General features: G+C 43.9%; 1 protein-coding gene across 2 annotated transcripts in view; it reads right to left on the minus strand.

Annotated features, from left to right (window-relative positions):
• The window catches only part of LOC142251311 (relaxin receptor 1-like), a 1991578-nt gene that overhangs the window by 922250 nt on the left and 1044021 nt on the right, over positions 1-25307 (minus strand). For both annotated transcript variants that reach the window (XM_075323995.1, XM_075323994.1), the window contains one exon: positions 24646-24717. In XM_075323995.1, the coding sequence (XP_075180110.1) occupies positions 24646-24717 (72 nt within the window). The remainder of the gene's footprint in view (positions 1-24645; positions 24718-25307) is intronic.

Raw genomic sequence — 25307 nt, forward strand, 5'->3', positions numbered from 1 at the left:
TTTCTTCTGAGGTTGCAGGGGCCGCAGTTTCGACACCACTTCTCCAGGGCAGCTCTCATGCCCACCCATCTCTCCTTGAGGAGTGCCTCCAGCTTCTTCCAACCGAAGTGACCTGCACCATTGTGATAGGCTTCTCACACCATTCGCGCATCCTTCTGTGGCACAATCACCTGCCACACCTTCTCATGCGTCTTCGAGTTGGTGATGCTCCTGTAGAGTTTGTCTTGGTGGATAAACAATCGACCCCTCTCTCTCCACAGGTGCTGTGCCTCAGGCGGGACTTCTGAATCAAGGCTGATGCCAGGTTGAGTAATCAGTTTCTTCACCAAGCCAACCGCTGGCTCATTCTCTTGAGTCTCCCTCCAGTTGTAGCAAGGTAGCATATTGAGGATTGCTTCTTGGTGGCTGGTATGTGACTGCTGGCACTGGTTGGCTCCATGGCGATGGAACGCTGGCAGCTCGATCTCTACAAGGTCATCCACATTTTCACCCTCGTCTGCTAGGTGAGGCATTCTTGACAGAGCATCTGCGTTGCCATTCTTGTGACTGGCCCGGTACTTGACAGTGAAATTATAGTTTGCTAGCCGGGCTACCCAACGTTGCTCCATGGCACCCAATTTAGCAGTCTCCAAGTGGATTAAGGGGTTGTTGTCTGTGAAGACGGTGAATTTGGTGGCTGCCAGGTAGTGCTTGAATCGCTCTGTAATAGCCCAGACCATGGCCAGGAACTCTAACTTGAATGAGCTGTAGTTTTCTGGGTTTCTTTCAGTAGGCTGGAGCTTCCTGCTGGTGTAAGCAATCACACGTTCCTTGCCTTTTTGCACCTGTGAAAGCACTGCTCCCAGTCCCACATTACCGGCATCGGTGTACAGCACAAATGGTAGATTGTAGTCAGGGTAGGCTAGAATCTCTTCACCCGTCAGAACCCCTTTCATTTGTTTGAAGGAGGGTTATTCTGTTTCTCCCCAGTTGAGTGGTGGGCCGGAGGTCTTCCCCTTCTTTGATTGGCCTACCAGGAGCTCTTGCAGAGGCGCCGCCATCTTCGTATAACCCTTGATGAACCTCCTGTAGTAGCCCACCAGGCCAAGGAACTGACGTACTTCCCGGATAGTGGTGGGTCTGGGCCAACTCTGGATGACTGTGACCTTCTCTGGGTCCGGTGCTACTCCTTCTGCACTGACCACATGATCTAAGTATTGAACCTTTGGCTTTAGTAAATGGCACTTGGATGGCTTCAGCTTCATCCCATATCGGGATAGCGCTTCAAAGACTTCAGCCAGATGTTTCAAGTAGTCCTCATAGGTCTTGGAGTACACGATGACGTCATCCAGGTAGAGCAGGACGGTCTCAAAGTTGAGGTGTCCCAGGCAGCACTCCATCAGCCTCTGGAAGGTCCCAGGAGCGTTACAAAGTCCAAATGGCATGCTGTTGAACTCACAGAGGCCCATGGGGGTGGTGAAGGCTGTCTTCTCCTGATCTTCTTCTGCTACAGAAATTTGCCAGTAGCCACTAGTGAGGTCTAGGGTAGAAAAGTAGTTAGAGGCTTTTAGGGCGGCAAGGGATTCTTCTATCCATGGCAAGGGGTAGGCATGCTTGTGTGTTATCTGGTTTATCCGTCTATAGTCCACACACATCCTCATTGTGCCATCCTTTTTTTTCACCAGGACCAGGGGAGCTGTCCAGGGGCTGCAACTGTCCCTTATGACTCCTGCCTCCTTCATGTCCTTCAGCATGTCCTTTGTGCGCTAGTAATGAGATGGTGGTATAGGCCTATGGCTTTCCTTAATGGGAGGATGACTACTTGTGGGTATGTGATGTTGCACCCCCTTGATTCTCCCAAAGTCTAGTGGGTTTTTACTGAAAACCTGCTGGTACTCCTGTATGACCCGGTGAACCCCTTGTTTTTGGTAGGTGGGGGTAGAGTCACTCCTCACATGGAGTTTTTGACACCAGTCCTCTAATTTTATTTGGGAGGTCTCGTCCCCTTCTGAGTCAGCTTGCATCAGAGGGCCCACGGGCTGTATAGCGTTGTTTGGACAGGTCAACAGTTTGGCAATGGTAGCGTATCTTGGTAGTCTAGCTTCCTCCTCCCCACAGTTCAGCACTCGTACAGGTACCATTCCCTTGTGTATGTTAACTACCCCTCTGGCTGTCAGGATTGTGGGTCAGTGTTCTGAATGAGTGGGTTCTACTACAGCCTGGTAATCCCGTTCCCCAAGACCTACCGCTGCTCTGCACCACAGCATCATCTCACTCCGTGGGGGTATCACAATGGGGTTGGCATCCATCACCCGTACACTACCAATTTCACCGCCAGTCTGGTGTACTTGTTGCTTCCACAGGATGACTCAGATCTCTTTCTGCAGGGCTCTCCATTGTCCGCCCTCAACAACTCAGCAATCTGTTGAAGCAAAAGCAACACCTCTCCTAGGCAATTCTCAATGACATTAGTGCCTAAAATCATTTGTGGATTCCTTTCCTTAGCATCATTATCTACAACAATTAGTCCTTGTCCCTTCAATTCCTGCCTCCCCACCTTTATGGTTACCTCTTTTACCCCAATCTGGTCTATAGGTTGTCCATTAGCTGCATAGATGGTAAGGTCAGGGTCCGGTCGTAGGAGATCGTCGTCCGACCAAAACCTGCATTAAAGGACATACGGGATTGTCGTTACCTGAGAGCCGGTGTCCAATAATGCTAGGGTTGGGATCACGTCCAGTGTGATGAACAGGACCGGTCGTCCACCCACGTACTGGTCTCGGCAGTCAACTGGGCCAGGTTTTCTTAATCCTGAGGACTGGCCCTTGACCCCAGGTTTATCCCGTTTAAAGGACAGACTCTTGCATAGTGGCCTGCTTCCTTGCAATGGCGGCAGATGGGTTGTCCGGAGGAGTCATAGCGATTGCTGCTCCTCCCTCGGGATGAGGGACCTCTTCTCCCTCGCATCCAAGGGACTTCTTCTGGACTGTCAGCTAGCAGGATACTGTGAAGGGTTTTGGATTCTGGTGGAAGTTGCATTGCTTTCAAGATCCGGGCGACGTCCTTACTGAGCTGTTGAACCTGGGAGGACAGGGTATCTAAGCTTTCGGCTGAGGTTATGGGTCCTTTTGCTACTATCAGGGCCTGTGAGGAGGATTCTGCTCCGGCAGTCGGGGTGCTGGCGGACTATGCTGGTTGGATGGGGTCCGTGTCAATGGGGGGCTGGAGTGCTTTCACGGCCCTGTCTTTCAGAATAGCAAAGTCCACTTCACTGTGTTCCAGGGACCACAACCTCAGCTGTTTTCTATCCTCAGGGGAGTGCAGGCCCTGCAAGAATTGTTCTGTCACCATCCTGTTCCCCTCCTGATCACTGACAGGGTCCACAAGCTTGAGAGCCCGCAGTGCAGCTTGCAACCTGAGGGCATAGTCTCTAATATTATCTTGGGGCCTCTGGCAGCAGTTAAAGAAGCCCATTCTCCGCTCTGCCTCTGTGCAGTTTTCAAAGAAGGCTTTCAGTTTGATAAAAATGGTGTCTATAGAGTCCTGGTCAGCACTGGTCCAGGCCTCAGCCTCTAGTTCTGCTGCTCCAGTCAGTTGCCCCAGCACCACTGCGGCCCTCTGCTTGCCGGTCATTGCGTACATGTACAGCAGGGTGCCGATCTTCTTTTTGAATCCGGTCAGGGTGTCCACCTTGCCAGCGTATTGGGGCAGCCAAGTCACCCCTGGGACGTATGGTAAGGAGATTGGCATGATTGGGGAGATTTCGGTCGGCGCGGCTGCAGTCGCCGCACCGGAGCTAGGCGCTGCTGCGCTCACTGCACTGGGGCAAGGCGTCGCTTGGGCTGCGGTGCCCTGGCTGGGGGCAGTAGTACTCACGGTGTCCATCTTCCCTCAGAGTTCCGCTTCCTTCCTCTAATCGGGCACTTCCTGTCTTCCTTTGCAGGTCACCTCTTCCTCTTGCGGGGTCAGAGCGCTCTGGGGATTCTGGGACGGTCACTCCTCTCCATGGGCGGTTACGTCTCCTGTGCGAGCTGCAGCTTTTTGATGACACACTTTCAGCGGTGGCAAAGAAAATGGCGGCGATTCAAATTTTTCAGTCAGACCACCAAGGCATACTGTCACCCGTCTTAACGGGTCTAGTCCCCGATCCTATTCGTGACGTCAAAAGAGAAAATGTGTCGCCTCAGGGATGTTGCTCCAGCTTCAGGGACGCCACAGGGTCTTCTTTTAATATGGCAAACAGGTATGTCAGATTTTGTATATGTCGTGATGCCACTCACGACTTGCAGTCAGGAATATGGATGACCGCCACTGCAGATTTTATGAGCTTCTGGGGCTGATGGGGTCTGCAGTCAGATGGTGTGGCCTCCCGTGAGTGAGGCCCCTGGCTCAGGTGTGTAGAATAACGGGTCCCAGAATAACTCGGGCAGAGTCCAAAAGTCACTTAACTGATTTTTACTCACACAGATGTTGCTGTGAGCTGACCCGGGCGTTGCTGTGATAAACCAGGTAGAACCAGGGGCTCCTTCGGGCCAGTCTGAGTGTAAAAGGTTAGCTCGCCTTCCTAGCACTTCTGTGTTCGGATAACCCCCTAACCTGAATTACCATGGGGGTTAATCCAGGGAGTCGTGACTGCCTTTTGGACCGTTTGCCGGCAGCGTGGACCAGGTGAGATAGCTTCTGGCTCTGTCTCCTTATAGGTCCCTGCATTGTTGCTGAGGCTCGGACTCTGTGTGGTTGGTGAGGTATTTATAGTTCCCCTCACCGGCAGGTTTAGCAGATAGTTAAACTGGAGTCTGCTCTAGGGACCTGTTCCCGGTACGTGCCTAGTCACCAGGTGCACCTTTTCAGCGTCCTCACTCGATGACCGTTCTCCCCCACTAACTGTCACTACACCGCGCAGGGTCTGACTAGTGTGAGCGCGCATCTGCGTCTCCTAGCAACCGTCACTCACCACTACTGGACTGGCTCGCTCCACTCCTTTCCTTTCTGCCTCTGCATTTTAGCTCCCAGGCCCTCCGCTACACCCGTTGACAAGAATTGAAGGCTAGACCCCTCTAGGGACTGCCCGAGGGTCCCATCTAATGGTGTTGGAGACCTGGTTGCTATGTGTCTGTGCGTACACACCTCTTTCTGGCCTTTAGAACTACCTGGGAGCACTGTCCCAGCATGGGTGCAGTACTCTGTGGTGCCTGACCGGGTTAGGGGCGCCACACTTTCATAAAGGCTTTGTGCTGTCATAAGCACAGAAACTCCCTACATTTCACTTGAAGATTTGGAGCTTGATTTTTTTAGATGAATTGAAGCTTATATTGGTTCCTGTTATGATCCGGAACCATAGAAGACCACCACAAATCATTGGCAAAAAAGGTGACAAGAGCATTGGCAACTAATCTGGCCGCCATCCCCTTACTAACCAACACAACTAGAAGTAGCCGAGGGGTGAACTAACATCCTGTGAACCGCGAACCCAGCCGGAGAACTAGCTATCCTAAAGGTAGGAAAGATGAATAACTCTCTGCCTCAGAAAATAGACAAGAATAGCAAGTCCCCCACATTCAAAGACTGCGGTGATATAGGAAAAACACAATACACAGGTAGATGACAGGATTAGCAAAAGGTGAGGCCCCCGCTGATTAAAATAGGAAAGTACAGGAAAGGGACTGATGGTAGCCAGAGAAAAACCCTACAAAATACCAACTTCCTGATAGTACAAAAAGGCCCTCAGATCGCTCGATCTGAACTCCGTCCTATACCAGGTGCCCTTGTCATACCAATGAACAGAAAACAAGAATTATAACAAATTCAACAAGCCATAAACACATGGACCCAAAGGAGCTAAACTCCACACAGAACTGCAGGGAGTTCCTCAACAATCCCCTGAGGTGGAAAATCCCTGGAAGGAAATAAACTGAAACCAACCACAACAAATGACAAACCCAGATAAACAAAAGAACCAGACAATAAATAAAAAGCAAGCACTTATCTGGGGAAGATGTGATGTAGAGCAGGATTAAGCAGGCTGAAAATACAAAGTACAACTGACATCCGGCAACAGCCTGCAATCAGACCAGGACTTAAATAAGCAGAGAATTAGGAAAGGAAACACCCACTGCACAATCCACCTGGTCTCTGTCCAAACCCTTCCTGGCCACCAGAGGGAGCCTCCCAGCAGCCAAGACATAACTAACATTCACAACAGTACCCCCCCCTTGAGGAGGGGTCACCGAACCCTCACCCACGCCACCGGGTTGCTTGGGATGAGCATGATGGAAGGCGCGAACCAACCTGTCCGCATGAATGTCAGAAGCCACAACCCAAGAGTTATCCTCCTGCCCATAACCCTTCCATTTCACAAGGTACTGAAGCTGACGCCTACTGCGACGGGAATCCAGAATTTTTTCGACCTCATACTCCAGTTCCCCTTGTACCAAAACAGGGTCAGGAGGCGCTGCTGCAGGAACTGCCGGCTCCACATGTTTCTTCAACAAGGACTTATGGAAGACATTGTGAATCTTAAATGACGCAGGAAGAGTCAAACGGAAAGATACAGGATTAATAATCTCCTAAATCTTATAAGGTCCAATAAATCTGGGCTTAAATTTAGGAGACGGAACTCCATTTCAATAGCGGAAGGAGACAGGATGAAGCCCAAAAAGGAAATCCTTTGCACCCCAAAGAGGCACTTTGACCCCTTAACGTACAGTGCATTATCCTTAAGTATCTGAAAAACCTCCCGTACTTGCCCCACATGAGAGTCCCAATCAGAAAAAATCAAGATGTCATCCAAATACACAATCAAAAATTTACCAATAAGGTCCCGAAAAATATCATTCATGAAGGCCTGGAAGACGGAGGGTGCATTAGTGAGCCCAAAAGGCATCACTAGGTACTCAAAATGCCCCTCAGGAGTATTAAAAGCCGTCTTCCATTCATCACCCTCCTTAATACGGATGAGATTATACGCACCCTTGAGATCCAGTTTCGTAAACCACTTGGCACTCGGCACTCTAGAAAACAGATCAGACATCAGAGGCAAAGGGTACTAATATTTGACTGTAGTTTTATAAAGAAGACGGTAATCAATACAAGGCCTCAAGGAACCATCTTTCTTAGCAACAAAGAAGAAGCCAGCACCCAAAGGAGAAGATGAGGGCCGAATGTGCCCCTTCTCCAATGATTCTCTGATGTATGACCGCATGGCATCATGTTCGGGCACAGACAAGTTGAAAATCCGCCCCTTGGGAAATTTACAACCGGGCACCAACTCAATGGCACAGTCACAGTCCCGGTGTGGGGGCAGAGAATCAGATTCCTGGTCATTAAATACATCACGGAAATCAGACAAGAAAGCTGGAACATCAACTGCCTGAGCAGACGTGGATGACACGGAAAGGTCCTGATGCAAACCTTGACAACCCCAACTAACTACCGACAAGGATCTCCATTCAAGAACCGGATTATGGGTCTGCAACCACGGAAATCCCAGTACCAAGGTATCCTGTAGATTATGCAATACTAAAAATGTACAAGTCTCCTGATGCGCTGGTGCAACTCTCATAGGCACCTGGGTCCAAAATTGGGGTTTATGTTCTGCCAAAGGGGTAGCATCAATACCCCTTAAAGGAATAGGAGTTTGAAAAGGAACCATGGGAAAACCACAATCCCTAGCAAACCCAAAATCCATCAAAGTGAGGGCTGCCCCTGAGTCCACAAAGGCAAATGCAGAAAAGGAAGACAATGAGCAAATCAATGTGACAGACAAAAGAAACTATGGTTGCAAAGAACCCACAGTAACGGAAGTAGCCAACCTCCTTTCACGTTTAGGGCAGACAGAGATGTTATGAGAAGCGTCTCCACAATAGAAGCACAGTCTATTCTTCCGTCTGAACCCCTGCCGACTAGCATTAGAAAGGACCCTATCACACTCCATAGGCTCCAAAGGCTGTTCCACAGGCACAACCAGCAGGTATCTTCCTCCGCTCACGTAAACGCCTATCAATCTGAATGGCCAAGGTCAGAGAGGCATCAAGACCAGAAGGGACGGGAAATCCTACCATTACCTCCTTCACAGCATCCGCAATACCCTTGCGAAAAAGAGCCGCAAGTGCATCATCATTCCATTTGGTAAGGACCGCCCACTTACGAAATTTCTGACAAAACGTTTCCGCAGAATCCAAACCCTGAGTTAAGGACAACAAGACCTTTTCTGCTTGGTCCACAATATTGGGTTCGTCATATAATAATCCCAAGGCCTGAAAAAAGGAGTCCACATCATTGAGAATCGGATCATCAGACGCTAAAGAGAAGGCCCAGTCCTGAGGGTCACCACGCAGCAAGGAGATGACAATCTTAACCTGCTGTATGGGATTCCCTGAGGACTTAGGGCGCAGGTCAAAAAATAATTTACAATTATTTTTGAAGCTCAAAAATCTCGATCTATCTCCCGAAAAAAATTCAGGAACAGGAATCTTAGGCTCTGCAAGGGGAGTCTGAGCAAGATAAGACTCTATACGATGAACCTTAGCATCAAGATGAGCAACACGCTCACCCAATTCATCCATGCTAGAAAAAAATCTTCCACAGAACCCAAAGAAGAAGAGGAAAAACACCAAAAAAAAAAAAAAAAATTCTCAGCAGCTTTTTCTGTTTTTTTTTTTTTTTTTTTTTTTTTTTCTTCTTCCTTCTCAAGAGTACCCTTTAAATTTTTTGGCCGGATGTACTGTTATGATCAGGAACCATGGAAGACCACCACAAATCATTGGCAAAAAAGGTGACAAGAGCATTGGCAACTAATCTGGCCGTCATCCCCTTACTAACCAACACAACTAGAAGTAGCCGAGGGGTGAACTAACATCCTGTGCACCGTGAACCCAGCCGGAGAACTAGCTATCCTAAAGGTAGGAAAGATGAAGAACTCTCTGCCTCAGAAAATAGACAAGAATAGCAAGCCCCCCACATTCAAAGACTGCGGTGATATAGGAAAAACACAATACACAGGTAGATGACAGGATTAGCAAAAGGTGAGGCCCCCGCTGACTAAAATAGGAAAGTACAGGAAAGGGACTGATGGTAGCCAGAGAAAAACCCTACAAAATACCAACTTCCTGATAGTACAAAAAGGCCCTCAGATCGCTTGATCTGAACTCCGTCCTATACCAGGTGCCCTTGTCATACCAATGAACAGAAAACAAGAATTATAACAAATTCAACAAGCCATAAACACATGGACCCAAAGGAGCTAAACTCCACACAGAACTGCAGGGAGTTCCTCAACAATCCCCTGAGGTGGAAAATCCCTGGAAGGAAATAAACTGAAACCAACCACAACAAATGACAAACCCAGATAAACCAAAGAACCAGACAATAAATAAAAAGCAAGCACTTATCTGGGGAAGATGTGATGTAGAGCAGGATTAAGCAGGCTGAAAATACAAAGTACAACTGACATCCGGCAACAGCCTGCAATCAGACCAGGACTTAAATAAGCAGAGAATTAGGAAAGGAAACACCCACTGCACAATCCACCTGGTCTCTGTCCAAACCCTTCCTGGCCACCAGTGGGAGCCTCCCAGCAGCCAAGACATAACTAACATTCACAACAGATTCCAATTTGGAGTACATAAGATCACTTTAAAGGCTAGTGTTATACCAATGTGATATGACTGAAGATTGAGTGCGATTTAGATAGGGATCATAATCAAAAGATAGGAGTGATCCCAGATATTATTTGACCTATCAATAATTCAGTATCAGAGAGATGTCCTCTGGATAACCAATTTCACTATGACCAAAGAATACATGTCAAACAGATCTTAAGCAAAACCACGATAATGAGGAAGTAACATTTACAGTTCCACAGTCAGGAAATTTGTGGTTATTTGACAACAGTTGCAAGGAAGCTGGCCTGTAAAAATAACGTCTCCTTTCAATATCTCCAGGAAACTGTGGTCGACCAGTTGTCAACTGGCTAAATGTACAGGAAATGTGCAGGAAGCTGCTGGTGCCCACAGCAGCTTGTGGTCAAGTTACATGAACATGACTCAGCTGTCACATGCTGGTCACCAATTAACCATTCACAATTGCAATACTGCATTTGCACACGACTACAAATTTTCCTATAAAAATACACCGGACTCGCTTAATGTGAGGGAAACCTTCCAGGACATTGAAGTGTATGTACGCACTGTTCCTGTGATGCAAGAGGCCGGGTTGTTTTTCCTTCTCACATTAATCGAGTCCCTCCGATGAGACAAGGATTGCTGCAACATATCGATAATGTTGATGCATATTTCTGTTATTGTATAAGATTCTATGACTATAGTTCTAATGCCTATGTACCATTGACTATTCATGTGCTATTAAAATAAATAGTATCTTGCTATAAAGAATCTTAGTATTCATGCCTGATTAGGATATCAGTGAGCGCTTCGTAAGTACGGGCTTTCAGACCCCTTTTTAGTAGAATTTAGCAAGACATAAATTGGCGTAGTCGGCAGGATTACTTCTAGAAGAAGTAATTAACACATTTTTGTAATTTACAAATTAAAAACATATATTTGGCAAAATTCCAGATATTTTTTCAATCTTTTTGCATAGTGTCAAAATGTTCAGAAAACGTAAGGATAATGTTAAGGAGGTTGTTGTGGAGATCCCCAGCTGGACTGAGGCTCCCTACAATCTTATAGCACATGAATTGGTCAATTGTGGATTGGCAGAACAATGGCAGAATAAGCTCAAGGGTTGTGAAGCTACTGAAGTTGTGAATGTACTCAGTAGTTACCCTGTGAAAACAGGTGATGTAGTGTCTTGTGGATTGGCAGAACAATGGCAGGACAAGCTTAAGGGTAGTGAAGCTACTGATGTTGTGAATGTACTCAGTAGTGCCCCTGTGAAAACAGGTGATGTAGTGTCTTGTGGATTGGCAGAACAATGGCAGGACAAGATTAAGGGTAGTGAAGCTACTGATGTGAATGTACTCAGTGGTGCCCCTGTGAAAGCAGGTGATGTGGTGTCTTGTGGATTGGCAGAACAATGGCAGGACAAGCTTAAGGGTAGTGAAGCTACTGATGTTGTGAATGTACTCAGTAGTGCCCCTGTGAAAACAGGTGATGTAGTGTCTTGTGGATTGACAGAACAATGGCAGGATAAGCTTAAGGGTAGTGAAGCTACTGATGTGAATGTATTCGGTAGTGTCCCTGTGAAAGCAGGTGATGTAGTGTCTTTAGGACGGTGCATCTGGATTTTGGCAAGTGCATATAGTGTAATGCATGAGCGTAATCTAAAGATGCAGAAGAAAGGTTCCCAGATGGAACAAAAGATGATAGAGTTAGGTGGCCAGAAAACAGTTCTGGAATGTAATACCAGACTGTTGAAGGATAAATTGGAACAATATCAGAATGTGGCAGAAAAATGTGCCGTAAAAATTCCTCAAAATAAGTACAAGAAAAGAAGAGGAAAAGTAAATAAAACCAAAGTACATAAAAGTATCGCCTCAGCTTCTATAAACTGGGATCCCGATACTTGGGATGGGGATGTGTGGGATTCATCTTCATCATCTGATGAGGAGGATTACCATAAAGGGAAGATTCAGGCTAATCCAGTAAGGAGGCGCCTAGAGAGGACAGAGAATAAGATCATCCGGGAACATGTCCGGGATGGTCAGGGAAATCTGCAATATGACGAAGATGGTAATGCCATCACAAATGAGAGAACAATTCCTCATGTAAAAAATCGAGTAACCATTGAAGATTACTCTCAGGGAGACGTTGATAGCATTTTAACACAGTTTAGACAAAACCCAGGAGAAGGAGAAATTCCCTGGTTGGTCAGGGTGCACGATCTCGGAGGAGGTGGAGTGCACTTTGACGCCGGAGCCGTGGCAAAATTTGTCACCATGTCTCGGGACCCAGTAATTCAGAGATCAATACAAAATTATCTTGTTGATCATAATGAGCATGGTACTCAAAACTTAATTATGATCTTAGCCCATGCTTTTCTGGACAAATACCCATCAGAAGCAGACTTTCCTATCAATGATAAACCTTGGTATAACTTAAAAGATGGTATGGAAAGGCTGAAGGAAGAAGCAATGAGGAATGCTCTTCCTCTTTTGGGAATGGATGATGATTATCTCCAGTACCCATTGACAGCCACCATAAGAAATAGGCTAATTAAACATGCTCCTCCAGCATACAAAACAGTTATTTTAACCCTAACTGTAGCGCTGACTGGAGAATCAATCGGTGTAGTTCTAGGGAGCATGAGGGAGTTACAGGATATGGGACAGTGGGATAAATCATCCCCTGTAGGCCATGTTGGTAACAGTAAGCCAAACAATCCTGATTGGAAAGAGAAATCAGTAGGGGAGGTCCCACGGGTGTCTCGCAAAGACATGTTCCAGGCTTTGCTTAAAGCCGGGATCAATAAGGAAAGGATTGATGGAAAGGAGACAGGAGAATTATGGAAGTTGTACAAACAGAAAGTTCTATCCGCAAAGAAAGTGACCACTACAAATGTGGAAGGGGGCTCAAAAACCCCCAGGGTAAAGAAATCAGAGGGAAAAGGGGAAAACCCCCCAAAGAAAGTGTCTTGGGAAGATTTTCAGTCAGTTTATCCATGGGAAGAACTGGCTGCAGCCGTGGCCACAAAGGTCACGGACGGAAGGGCTAATACACAGACTGAAGTCTGTGTAAATGAAAGTTCAGAAGGAAGTGATTTACCATAGGTAGCCAGCCAAGCCCCCCTATTGATAAAAAGGGACGAACGTCCCTACATCAATCTTAGCATACATTGGAAAGGGGGAAATGTTCAAAGAGTTCCAGCTTTGATTGACACGGGGGCGGAGGCTACTTTAATTCATGGAAACCCAGAAAAAATAAAAGGACCTCGAGTAAAAATTGCTGGACTAGGTGGTCAAGTGATCACCGGGGTTCAGACACAGGTAGCTTTGAAGATAGGTAATTTACCTATCAAGCAGTATACGGTGCTGGTAGTTCCTATACCAGAATATATTTTGGGAATTGATGTCCTAAAAGGGATGACTCTTAATCTAACAGAAGGAAATTTCTCCTTTGGGGTTATGTCTTGTCATAAGGAAATGCAGATTTCACATTATATCAATGATATAATGATACAAGGACAAGATGAGCAAAGTGTGAAAGATCAATTGACAAAACTGGTTGCTCATATGAGGAGTAAAGGATGGGAAATCAATGATGCCAAGGTTCAAGGACCGTCTCAGGTGGTAACATTTCTAGGGATTCAGTGGAACAAGGGGCACACAGAGATCTTGCTCAATGCCAGACAGAAAATTATTAATTTTCCGGTCCCTAAATTCAAACAAGAGACTCAGTCTTATATTGGATTGTTGATTTTTGGAGACAACATATCCCTCATTTGGGAGAAATGTTGGCTCATTTGTACAAAGTAACGAGGAAAAAATATGACTTCCACTGGGGAGAGGAACAGCAAAATGTGTTTGAGATGGTCAGGGAAGTGTGGCAAGACATTGAAGGGATTATTCAATCTACCAAGACCACTGTATTTCATGTCGATGCTCATGTCCCTACTAACTCACTTGAACGTTTGTGTAATTCAGAAGCAGATAAAGCAGCAGCCATCAGACAAGTCAGTCCAACAGTTGATAAGGCAAGGTACAGCTGTTTGGGCACACCAGAAAGAGCGACACCTTATTCAGCAGGTTTAGACCTCAGTACATTGGAAACTGTCGTGGTACCCCCAGGTAAGGTAAAACCAATTTCAACAGGATTGGGTTGCCAGATACCAAAGGATCATTATGGTCAAATAGCCACTCGTTCTAGTTTAGTGTTAAAAGGAGCCATAGTGGTGGGAGGGGTAATAGATGCAGATTATCAGGGAGAAATCAAGGTACTGATGCTAAATTTGGGAAATTAACCTTTGATTTTAGTAAAACACCAGAGGGTGGCTCAGATGTTGATAATTCCAATAAACTTGTCTGAAATAAGAGAAGGAACTGCCCCAGCAGAATTAACAATACGGGGTATTAAAGGTTTTGGATCCGATAATATTACAAATGTTGGAGCAAAAATATGGATTCAAAACCTCCAGGGACCGCCCTCAGAGGCAGAGGTAATAGCGGTCGGAAAAGATCGTACTCTCCCGATAATGAGACCAGGAGTGGAGAAGTGGGAATATGTTCCACAAGAAAAATGTTATTTACGAGGATAATAGTGTATCTTTATTTGCAGATGGTGTTGTAAATAAGCGGAATCCATGGTATCGGTTACTGGGAAGAGCTTGATAGTGATGAGATGGAGAAATTCCTGTGTTTGATGTTTGCCTCTTTGGTCGTTGGATGGACAAGTCTACATCAGGAGGAACCTATGGCGAATAAATTTCTGATGCATCATCACATTTTCAACACACAGATTGCTGGATCTGTACACATTCTTCGGTTACAGCCACCAGTATCCCTCATCTGGATGTCCCGGTATCGATGGAGGAAATCTTAAAGTGGAAAAGTTGTTCTGATCATCTTGCTGATAAAGACACTCGAAATGTTCGTCTATAGAATACTACAGTACCCATTTCCGTAGTGGGATGGATCAATATTCCATGGTGGCAAGGCAATTTGAATGCAACAGTCACCAATTTGCAATATCTGGCTTTTAAGGGAGGAATTTGGGTACCAAGAAATAAGACTGGACTGACTAACCTGAGATTCATCCCTATGGGGAATATAAAAATAAGTTTTGGGACAGCTATAAATACTGTAGATGCTTTTAAACCCAGCTTAGTCAAAGGACAATTCATGATATGTTATGGCCTTATGCCAATATGTTCATAAATGGGTCTAGTGAAACTTGTAGTAACATATCGGGAAATGTAATGTGTAATGATTCCTTTGAATATCGAGCAAATGCCAAAACACATAATGTTCAAGGGAGCTTTTCAGATAATATTGCTTTTAGTTTTAATATACATAGTAGTGAAAGTGATTATATTTGTGATTCAACGTTTATCTAAACAAACCAAGAACACAAAATTTGTGGCAAACGATATTTCTTTGTCATGGTATGGTGTTTTCCGAGTGATCTTCCTCTAGTGGAACACTGATGATGGAAAATCATCCCTGGGATCAAGGACCGATTGTGATACCAATGTGATATGACTGAAGAATGAGTGTGATTTAGATAGGGATTATAATCAAAAGATAGGAGTGATCCCAGATATTATTTGACCTATCAATAATTCAGTATCAAAGAGAGATGTCCTCTGGATAATCAATTTCACTATGACCAACGAATACATGTCAAACAGATCTTAAGCAAAACCACGATAATGAGGAAGTAACATTTACAGTTCCACAGTCAGGAAATTTGTGGTTATTTGACAACAGTTGCAAGGAAGCTGGCCTGTAAAATTAACGTCTCCTTGCAATATCTCCAGGAAACTGTGGTCGACCAGTTGTCAACTGGCTAAATGTGCAGGAAATGTGCAGGAAGCTGCTGGTGCCCACAGCAGCTTGTGGTCAAGTTACATGAACATGACTCAGCTGTCACATGCTGGTCACCAATTAACCATTCACAATTGCAATACTGCATTTGCAGACGACTACAAATTTTCCTATAAAAATACACCGGACTCGCTTAATGTGAGGGAAACCTTCCAGGACATTGAAGTGTACGTACGCACTGTTCCTGTGATGCAAGAGGCCGGGTTGTTTTTCCTTCTCACATTAATCGACTCTCTCCGATGAGAGGATTGCTGCAACATATCTGTAATGTTGATGCATATTTCTGTTATTGTATAAGATTCTATGACTATAGTTCTAATGCCTATGTACCATTGACTATTCATGTGCTATTAAAATAAATAGTATCTTGCTATAAAGAATCTTAGTATTCGTGCCTGATTAGGATATCAGTGAGCGCTTCGTAAGTACGGGCTTTCAGCCCCCTTTTTAGTAGAATTTAGCAAGACAGCTAGATTCCCATTTACCAAGTGTTCTATGCTGGGCACTTACATTGGATTTCCATCTAAATCTCCTAAATAAATTATTCAATGAGGAAAGAACAAAGCACAATAGTGTCTTATCTATGAAGTGGTTATGAGATTATATTCAGGGATATTCTCATCTGATGGGGTTGCGTGAGTTACAACCAACTGGATCAAGCATATGAGCATAGCTGCTGCAGCCACAGGTTTATAGCTGTTGATGGAGGATGTGGATGGACTCCAATGCTGTCATGTGAAGGATGAAACAGGCAGGTCCCAAATGTGATTTTATTCTACGCATTTCAGGGACAGACTCCTTCATCTGGATAATCATCAATGTCAAATCCTCCAGGCTGTGTGCGCTCCCAAACAATTTGATCATACAGGCTGTAATTATTTCCTGTACAATTTTTTATTATTTTTACATGAACAAACAACCTAGACAATATACCTGAAGAAGACATTTGTTTGTCGAAACACGTTGTTTGTTCATGTAAAAATAATAAAAAATTGTAGAGGAAATAATTACAGCCTGTATGATCAAATTGTTCGGGAGTGCACACAGCCTGGAGGATTTGACATTGATATTATTCCTATGGTAACTCGGGCTGAGTTACAGAATAGCCACCAGGAGTCTGCAGCATACCGTTTGGGAAGGAGAAGTCTCCATTGAGATCTGAGGTTCTAAAGGATCGATAAGCAAGTTAACAAGGCTTGCTAAAGGTGAGTGTATGAAAATATAACATTCACCTACGAATTATCCATGCAGCTACATTTAGATCGGTGTGCTTTTTGTTTTCTTTTCCCTTTCTCTTTGGTGAACATCTGGATAATCATGTGATTATCCTGAAGGAGTCTGTCTCCAAAATGCATTGAATAAAATAACATTTGGGACCTGCGTGTTTCATCCTTCACATGGCAACGTGGGCGGTTCACCCACATCCTCCATTGACAAATAAACGATTCAGACAGAACTGTTCACTATAATGAGGCAGATAGAATCACTTTGGACTCATTATGGCTTCCATTTCAACAGTGTCTGTCTTCTTAGGGGTGCTCAAAACTGTGATTGATTGCACTGTAGTGCATACCAAAAAGATGGATACTGCTGGGAAAAGGACCAGGAATAGTGCAAGATGTTTCTGTTTGCCTCATAAGGCTGGGGTCACATGAGCATATGAAAAATCGAATCGATTTTCATCCTTGAGAGTAGGACGAGTGAAATCAGTTTGATATTCCATATATCATGCGAGTGGTAAGCAAGTGTGCGATTTTTTTTTTTCTCACCTATTATCCATATGACATTCGTATGGCATCTGTACACAATCATTTTTTTCTCAGCAGCTGTTAGTCTCTAATGATTTACACAACCATTTACAGTGTTTTATGTTACAGAATGGTAATGTATTTGTAAAAAAACGGACGGCATATGGATGGGCCTTGTGTCATCCTTTATTTTATTGCAAACATTGCCTTGCGTTGGCGGATCTTGTCTGGTCAATACAACAAAAAGGTGATTTTATCTTCAGTACAATTTGAGACCAGTAAAAATACACAGATCTATACTTTAGGTCAGTACAATTACAATGATACCAGAGTTATATGTTCTGTTTTTTTTATGTTTTGCTACTTTTGCACATTATGAGTATTTTCTGTTTAGAAAAAAATATGGTATTTGCTTTTGTATCAGAATATTTTTCGAGTAATAACTTTTATTTTTACAGTGATACACTGTAATGTTTTTCAGTAAGACTTTATTATGTTTTATTCCATTTTTTGTTCGGCAAAATGATCAAAAGTTTTTTCTACAGTGTTCACTGTAGGGGTTAAATAATGTGACAGTTTTTTAGATCAGATTATTCCGAACATGGTGAATCCAAATATATGTGGTTTTCTTTCTCTACTTTTCTTTTCTCATAGAAAATGTGTTGACATTAGTGAAACACACTTGTCTGATCAGTTTCCTAATATTCTGCAATACTTGTATATTGCAACATATCCAGAGCTGAGTACCCTAATATACCCATCTATCCCAATGAAGGTTTTAATTAGAAGCTATGCCTGTTTTTCATTCTCCTCCCAAATTTAGATAAGGCTTGGCACATGCAGTGATGGGACATTAGTGATAGGTAGTAATGAGCGACTCTAGGTTCAGTGTTCGGCATTCGTACCAAATACAGATTTAAAAAAAAACAAACAAAAAAACAGAGTTCAAGTTTGAAGTTCGGGTGCTTTACATATGGAAACCACTCTCGCGAGCATCGCTATGCTCGGATACGCTCTGTGCTCAGCCCAGTGCAAGCCGCTTGCAGTATTTGAACGGCTCGCACTGGGGGTAACAACAGCATGATCAGATGTAGTGTGCACCCCCTAAAAATTGACAACATTTTTGGCAATGCAAAGCAACAGGTTTTTTTTGCAGATGGCACAATGAAGATTATAAGGAAAAGTACACCCTACCAACAGTTAAGCGTGGTGTAGGATCCATAATACTGTGGGGTTGCTTTGCAGCATCTGGTACTGGAGGCCTTGACTGTATCACAGGAATTATAAAATCAGAGAATCATCAAGACATTTTAGAGCAAAATATACTACTTAGTGTAAATGACCTTGGTTTGAGTCAAAGCAAATGGGTCCTCCAGCAAGACAATGACCCAAAGCACACATCCAAAAGTACACAGGAATGGTTCAAAAATAAAAAACTGAACTGTTTTAAAATGGCCAGTAATGACTCCTGATCTCAATCCCATTGAAAATCTTTGGGGTCAGCAAAAATCTGCCATTGGGGAAAAAAACCCTGCAAACATTCAAGAGCTTGAACAAACTGCAAAGGAAAAGTGGGAGAAAATACCAGCTGAAAAAAGCAAAAAGCTTATACATGGCTACAAGAAAAGTTTGGAGGCTGTCATCAATGCCAAAGAGTGAGCTTCACTAAATGACAGCTCCTGCAGACCACTCTTACCCTAGACTTTAAAATTTTTCTTTTGCTCCGCTAGGTTGTAGAGACCTTGCTGGGTGCCTCTTTCGCCTTATACAAAATAATGTAACCACATGTATTATTGTTTTTTACTTTATTGTTTTTTCTTTATTTTATTTTTTTATTTTGTAATTTTTCCTTGTATTGTGTTTTTTCTCTTTTATCCTCTCTTTTCTGTATCAAATATCTAGCACATTGATGGAGGTCTGGGGCATTCAGAGCAGCATATCCCGGACAGTCTGTAGCACAGTGACATCACTGAGAAGAGGAGGCCGGAACAGGACACCAGTGAGAGCAGCGGTAGGTGAGTATATTATCACACTACATCACATGTACATACACACATTTACATACACACACACACACACACACACACATTTAGTCAGTGTTGGACTGGCTACTGGAGAAATGCCAGGCCTGGATTCAGTTACCTGCATTGCACTCCAGAGCTCTCACATGAGCTCCAAAGTGCAGACTAGACTGAGCTGAGAGCGCCGAGTTATTAATTCCCCGGCGATTGCGGTTCAGTTCATGACAGCTGAAGACAGGCCGGGGTGATCTCTGGTGATCTCATCTGAGCTCCGGAGATCAGCCTGGCCTGCCTGCAGCTGTTATCAACTGAACCGCAATCGCCGGGGAATCAATTACTCGGTGCTCAGTCCTGCAGACTCTGAGATCAGTCCAGGCTGCAGGTGAGAACTCCTGAATGCAATGCAGGTAACTGAATCCAGGCCTGGCATTACTGGAGATTCCTCCGGTAGCCAGTCCGACGCTGCATTTAGAGAATATAAAATTTCATGGGAGGCTTCATTAACAATGGTAAGGTTGCTACCAGAAAACATCAGATTTACCTCCCATACTGTCCTTCCACACTCTTACTTCTCCATACTATCCCCCTATGCTCCCATTTCTCCATACTATCCCCGCTATACACTCACTTCTCCACACTGCTCCCTATGCTCCGACTTATCCATACTGCCGCTCAATGCTCCCACTTATCCATACTGATCCCCCTATGCTCCCACTTATCTATACTGTTCCTACTATGCTCCCACTTATCTATACAATCCCCCCATGCTCCCACATCCATACTGCCTCCCAATGCTCCCACTTCTGCATACAATCCCCCCTATGCTCCCACTTATCCATACTGATCCCACTATGCTCCCACTTATCCATACTGCCACCCCATGCTCCCACTTATCCATACTTCCCCCTATGCTCCTACTTATCCCTATTGCTACTCTATGCTCCCACTTATCTATACTGTTCCCCCTATGCTCCCACTTATCTATACAATCCCCCCTATGCTCCCACATCCATACTGCCCCCCTATGCTCCCACTTCTACATACAATCCCCCCTATGTTCCCACTTACCCTTACTGATCTCCCTATGCTCCCACTTATCCATATTGATCCCCCTATACTCCCACTTCTGCATATAATCTCCCTATGCTCCCACTTATCCATACTGCCATACTGCTACGCTATGCTCCCACTTATCCATACTTCCCCCTATGCTCCCACTTATCCATATTGCCACTCTATGCTCCCACTTATCTATACTGATCCCCCTATTCTCTCACTTATCTATACTGTTCCCCCATGCTTCCATGTATCCATACTGCCACCCTATGCTCTCACTTATCTATACTGATCTCCCTATGCTCCCACTTTTCCATACTGCCACCCTATGCTCCCCTTGTCTATACTGATCCCCCTCTTCTCCCAATTATCTCTACTGATCCCCCTATGCTCTCACTTATCCATACTGCCACTCTATGCTCCCACTTATCCATACTGATCCCCATATGCTCACACTTATCTATACTGTTCCTCCTATGCCCCCACTTATCCATACTGCCACTCTATGCTACAACTTATCCATACTGATCCCCCTATGCTCCCACTTATCCATACTGCCACCCTATGCTCCCCTTATCTATACTGATCCCCCTATTCTCCCACTTATCTATACTGTTCCCCCTATGCTCCCACTTATCCATACTGCCCCCTATGTTCCCAATTATCCACATTGCCACCTTATTCTCCCGCTTATCCATACAGCCACCCTATGCTCCCCTTATCTATGCTGAGCCCCCTATTCTCTCATTTATTTATTCTGTTCCCCATGCTCCCACTTATTCATACTGCCCTACTATGCTCCCACTTCTACATTCAATTTCCCCTATGCTTCCAGTTATCTATACTGCCCCCCTATGCTCCAACTTATACATACAATCCCCTCTACGCTCCCACTTATCCATATTGTACCCCCTATGTGCCCACTTATCCATACTGTTCTTACCTCTCCATACTGTTCCCCTCTTCCTCATACTGTTGACGCGCCCACGGGGTCTGGGGTTACACGTCACCAGGCAGCGGTGCCTCTCCTGGGATGCCGCACTGGCCTCGTCCGGTTCCATGTCCCCGGGTGTCAATAAAATGATGGAGATGATGGGGGTAGTGGTTGTTCGTGACACTACCTGAGGTGTGCGGCAAATATGAGCCGTCGCTGCGGGACTTCTCTGCTGGGGCGGATGTCTATGCAGCTTGGATGGTTCAGCTCTCCACAGGCAGAGCTGTGCCCCAGGGAGGATGATGGTGGTGTAGTCTCTCAGACGCTGATAGCGCTGGGGGCATGATGGCGTGGGCGCCGGCAGTAACGGGATGACACAAGCAGTGCAGTTCAAGGCCTATTTACTCACTGCTCACATATTCAGCCATTGGAAAGTACTGATCCCTGCTGTGATGGGCTCCAGCCAATCCGGATACTTCGGAGGTCGTGACTGGCGGTCCCTTCTGTTAGTTTTTTTTTTTTTTCTTCAATGGTCTCCCTCCACCCCAGCTCCTGAGCCATGGAACAGGTCATGGGTGCTTGCTGCACTTCCCATGAACCATGGGATTTCCCTTCCTTTCTTAAGAACCCGGATCGAGCCTCCTGCTCCAGACCACGGGCCCCGAACTATTTGTTGCCTGCTGCTCCTTCAAAGTGCGACCTCATGCGGCACTGTCCAGTGACGACAACTCATTGTATGTAGGATGGCTCCTAAATTCCCCCTGTGGGTGCCCTGCCTCCTGGGTTCCTGACTAGTGGGCATGAGGACCCATACCTCATGATGGCTACCCCTAGCCCGGTGCCAGTGACAGAACCCCCTGTGTTATGTGTTGGTTGAGGTGTGGTTGTTACCAGCGACGATCTCCTCCGCATACAAGTTGAATACTGCACCTTAAGTGAGGTGCAGTATCCTGTGGCGCCTGAAGCCGCAGGGGCGCCATACTGTTCCTTCACTTCTAAACACAGGGGGCCCCATTTTTTATGTGGTCCACCCACCCGGGTTATTTACTATTGCAGGGATATGTCTAATGCTGGAACTATTTTTATGAGAACTGTATGGTACTATTATATTTATAAAAGTAAGTGAGGTGGCTTTGAAGATATGGCTTGTTTTTAGAATTCATTGATGAGACAAAGAGCTGTCATGTTATCAGTGATCCTGCTTTTCCAAATAGGAAGCTAATTTTAAAAAATGTCAACTCTTACCATTCACAGCCATCAAATTTTAATAAGGAAGGAAAAAGCTTTCTTATTTCTAACAAATCAAAATGTATTCATGTTAGATGTCCAAAGTAAAGTATGTACCTACATAGACAAGAACTAGGAGAGTTTCCTAGATAAATACATTATGCACTGAGTGATCTGCAAAAGATTTATGAAATGTTAATCAAAATTAGTGCTGCACCTAGTGATATGTGAATCGATTAGTTATGGTTAAGGATTAATTAATTTTGGCAAATTTATGGACCTTATCGTATAGAGGGTTTTTTGAAATGCAAAAATAGCTGCCAGTCATTACCATGATTATTGACATAAAATTTATTCAGAAATTTCAGAGTCTTTATCTTTGATATTTTATATGACTTTTAATAATTATTTAACTATAACAACTAAGCAAATGATGTGAAATCATTACAGATGATAGATTCTTTTGAAATTCGAAAATATCATCTTTCTCAAAATGTTCCTGAAAATGTGATTTTCAAAGAACTGATTCATTGTCAATCACAAGTACTGAAAAGCCTTTAATTGCCTAGAAAGGATGCCTGATGTCTCTTTGGATGGTGTTAAACCCCTTTTGAATTTTTCTTAATGCAAACTCATCCTTACAAATGTTAAAGTGACCTCAGCATATCTCTCTAGGGGTAAACGGATAGTAATCAGTAGAAATCAAAAGCCTGTTTAACAACACATTGCACTGATAGACCGTTATGCTTTTTCAATTCTAAATATGTTTAAAAAATTATCTGTTTAATGGAAGAAAATATCTGCCATGCTTGTGTTTTTACACAGGCAGTGTACATGGAATAAGTCATGATGTTTTGGCAAGCAGTAGTCCAAAACTTATTCTCAGGGGGATGAATATAAATGTAAGTGACAATTTTCAGATTTAGTTTTTTTTAAATATTTGGAAAACCATGTACCATTATCTTTACACTTCACAAATACTTGCTATTTTGTGTTGGTATACTACATAAAATCCAAATAAAATACATTTAGGTTAATAGGTGTATCATGAAAAAATATGGGAAAGTTCATAGGGTATGTATACTTTTTCAAGGCACCATACCTGGATGTAAGTGTTCATTAGTGATACTGACTTTGCCTTATCAGCACTGTGGTTCCAGTATGGTCCACAGTCTGATGACAATTGGTAACAACAACTCCAAATATCTCCTTACCATTGTTAAGGACATAATGGGAGTTGTAGGTTAATTGGATGCAATTGTATGTGGGGCTGACTTAAGGCTGCACTCCCACCAACGTTTTTGTCCTCTTAATATATTTCAATCATAATATTGTATAGCACTGTGTACTTATAATTGCTTACTTTGCCTTTCTACCTAGTTAATTCTTCTATTTTCTCTTCTCTAAGTAAAATAAAAGTCTTTTTTCTTTGCATGAGGCCTATGCATCCAAGCTGACCACTAAAGGTATGTAGAGAATGAGTCTGATAGTGCCAGTATAGCACTGGCTTTAGGTTATATACGAAAATCCTGATGTTTGATTCCCTTTAAGATCTGATGAACTGATACCGGTAAGTCCAAGAATAGGCACATTCTACATGCTTCCCAAAATTCACAAATCTGGAAATCCAGGAAGACCCATCATTGCATGTGTGGGCAACCTCACTCAACAAGTCTCTGGATAGATAGAGGGTATTCTTAAATCCTTGGTAAGGGATACAACCAGCTACATCCAGGACATAACTGACCTATTGAAAAAACTATCAGCAATAGGTCCTCTACCAGAGGGAACCCTCCTTGCCACCTTAGATGTGGAATCTTTGTACTCGAATATTCCACACCAGGATGGATTAAATGCTTGCAAAGTCTTCCTGGAAAATACAGGAACTGATGCCGATTCTGTGGTGAAGCTTACAATAGTCATCCTCACCCATAATTACTTTGCATTTGATAAACCTATAGTAAGCTACACTGAATTTATCCTGAAGTTATTGAAAATGGAATGATTTCAGCCATAATAATCATTCATCCAGGGAAATGTAACAATTTGCGATCATAGGTGAAATGATTGTTCACCAGAGAATCATTTATTTCACTTATTATGGATTTGGCTACAATAAGAGTTTGCTATTATACATCAAGAAATGGAGAATGAAGTTAGTATACATTGTTACCAACGTACAGCCATTCCAAAGAGTGAAGATCACGGAACACGTCAGCCTTCAGAATCCTAATCCGATTATCACTGAGGAAGCTAATACAAAAAAGCAATGGTTAGTGCTTTTGAATGTAAATGGGGGAGAAAGAAACATCAGAGCCATAAACAAACTATATAAGCTCATACATTTGAGGTACTGTATATGCTGTGAACATATTCAAATGAATTCTGTGTTACAGCTGATCTGTGCCTGCAGAGAGGCCTAGATCTGAGCCTATACAATCAGATGTACACAAAGCTCTACATTGGTTGATATGATCGCACCCATATCCAAGTGATCAGGACTGTGGGTTGTCTGCCTGGTTCCTCTAAACCTGCTGTAAAGTAGTCACTGTCTGCTAAGAAGGGTTTGTATGAACTGAGGAGGACATCCATCCTAGCCAATATGGGGAGTTCCTGAGAGTTAAATGGATCTGCTTTTAAGATAATATCTTCCTAAGTAAAAGTAAAGTTATTACAAAAAAGACTAGATGACAGGGGTAATAGAAATGCGGACATTAATAATTCTTTAAAAATAGTCAAGCATAAAAATTAAGGGATTTGTTTCAGAATTTTAAAAACTATAAGAAAACTAAAATTATTGATAATTTAATTCCCACGTTTAGTTCTTAATATAAGGACATAAA

This window comes from Anomaloglossus baeobatrachus, chromosome 9 (genome assembly GCF_048569485.1).
Source record: "Anomaloglossus baeobatrachus isolate aAnoBae1 chromosome 9, aAnoBae1.hap1, whole genome shotgun sequence".
Classification (NCBI taxonomy): Eukaryota; Metazoa; Chordata; class Amphibia; order Anura; family Aromobatidae; genus Anomaloglossus; species Anomaloglossus baeobatrachus.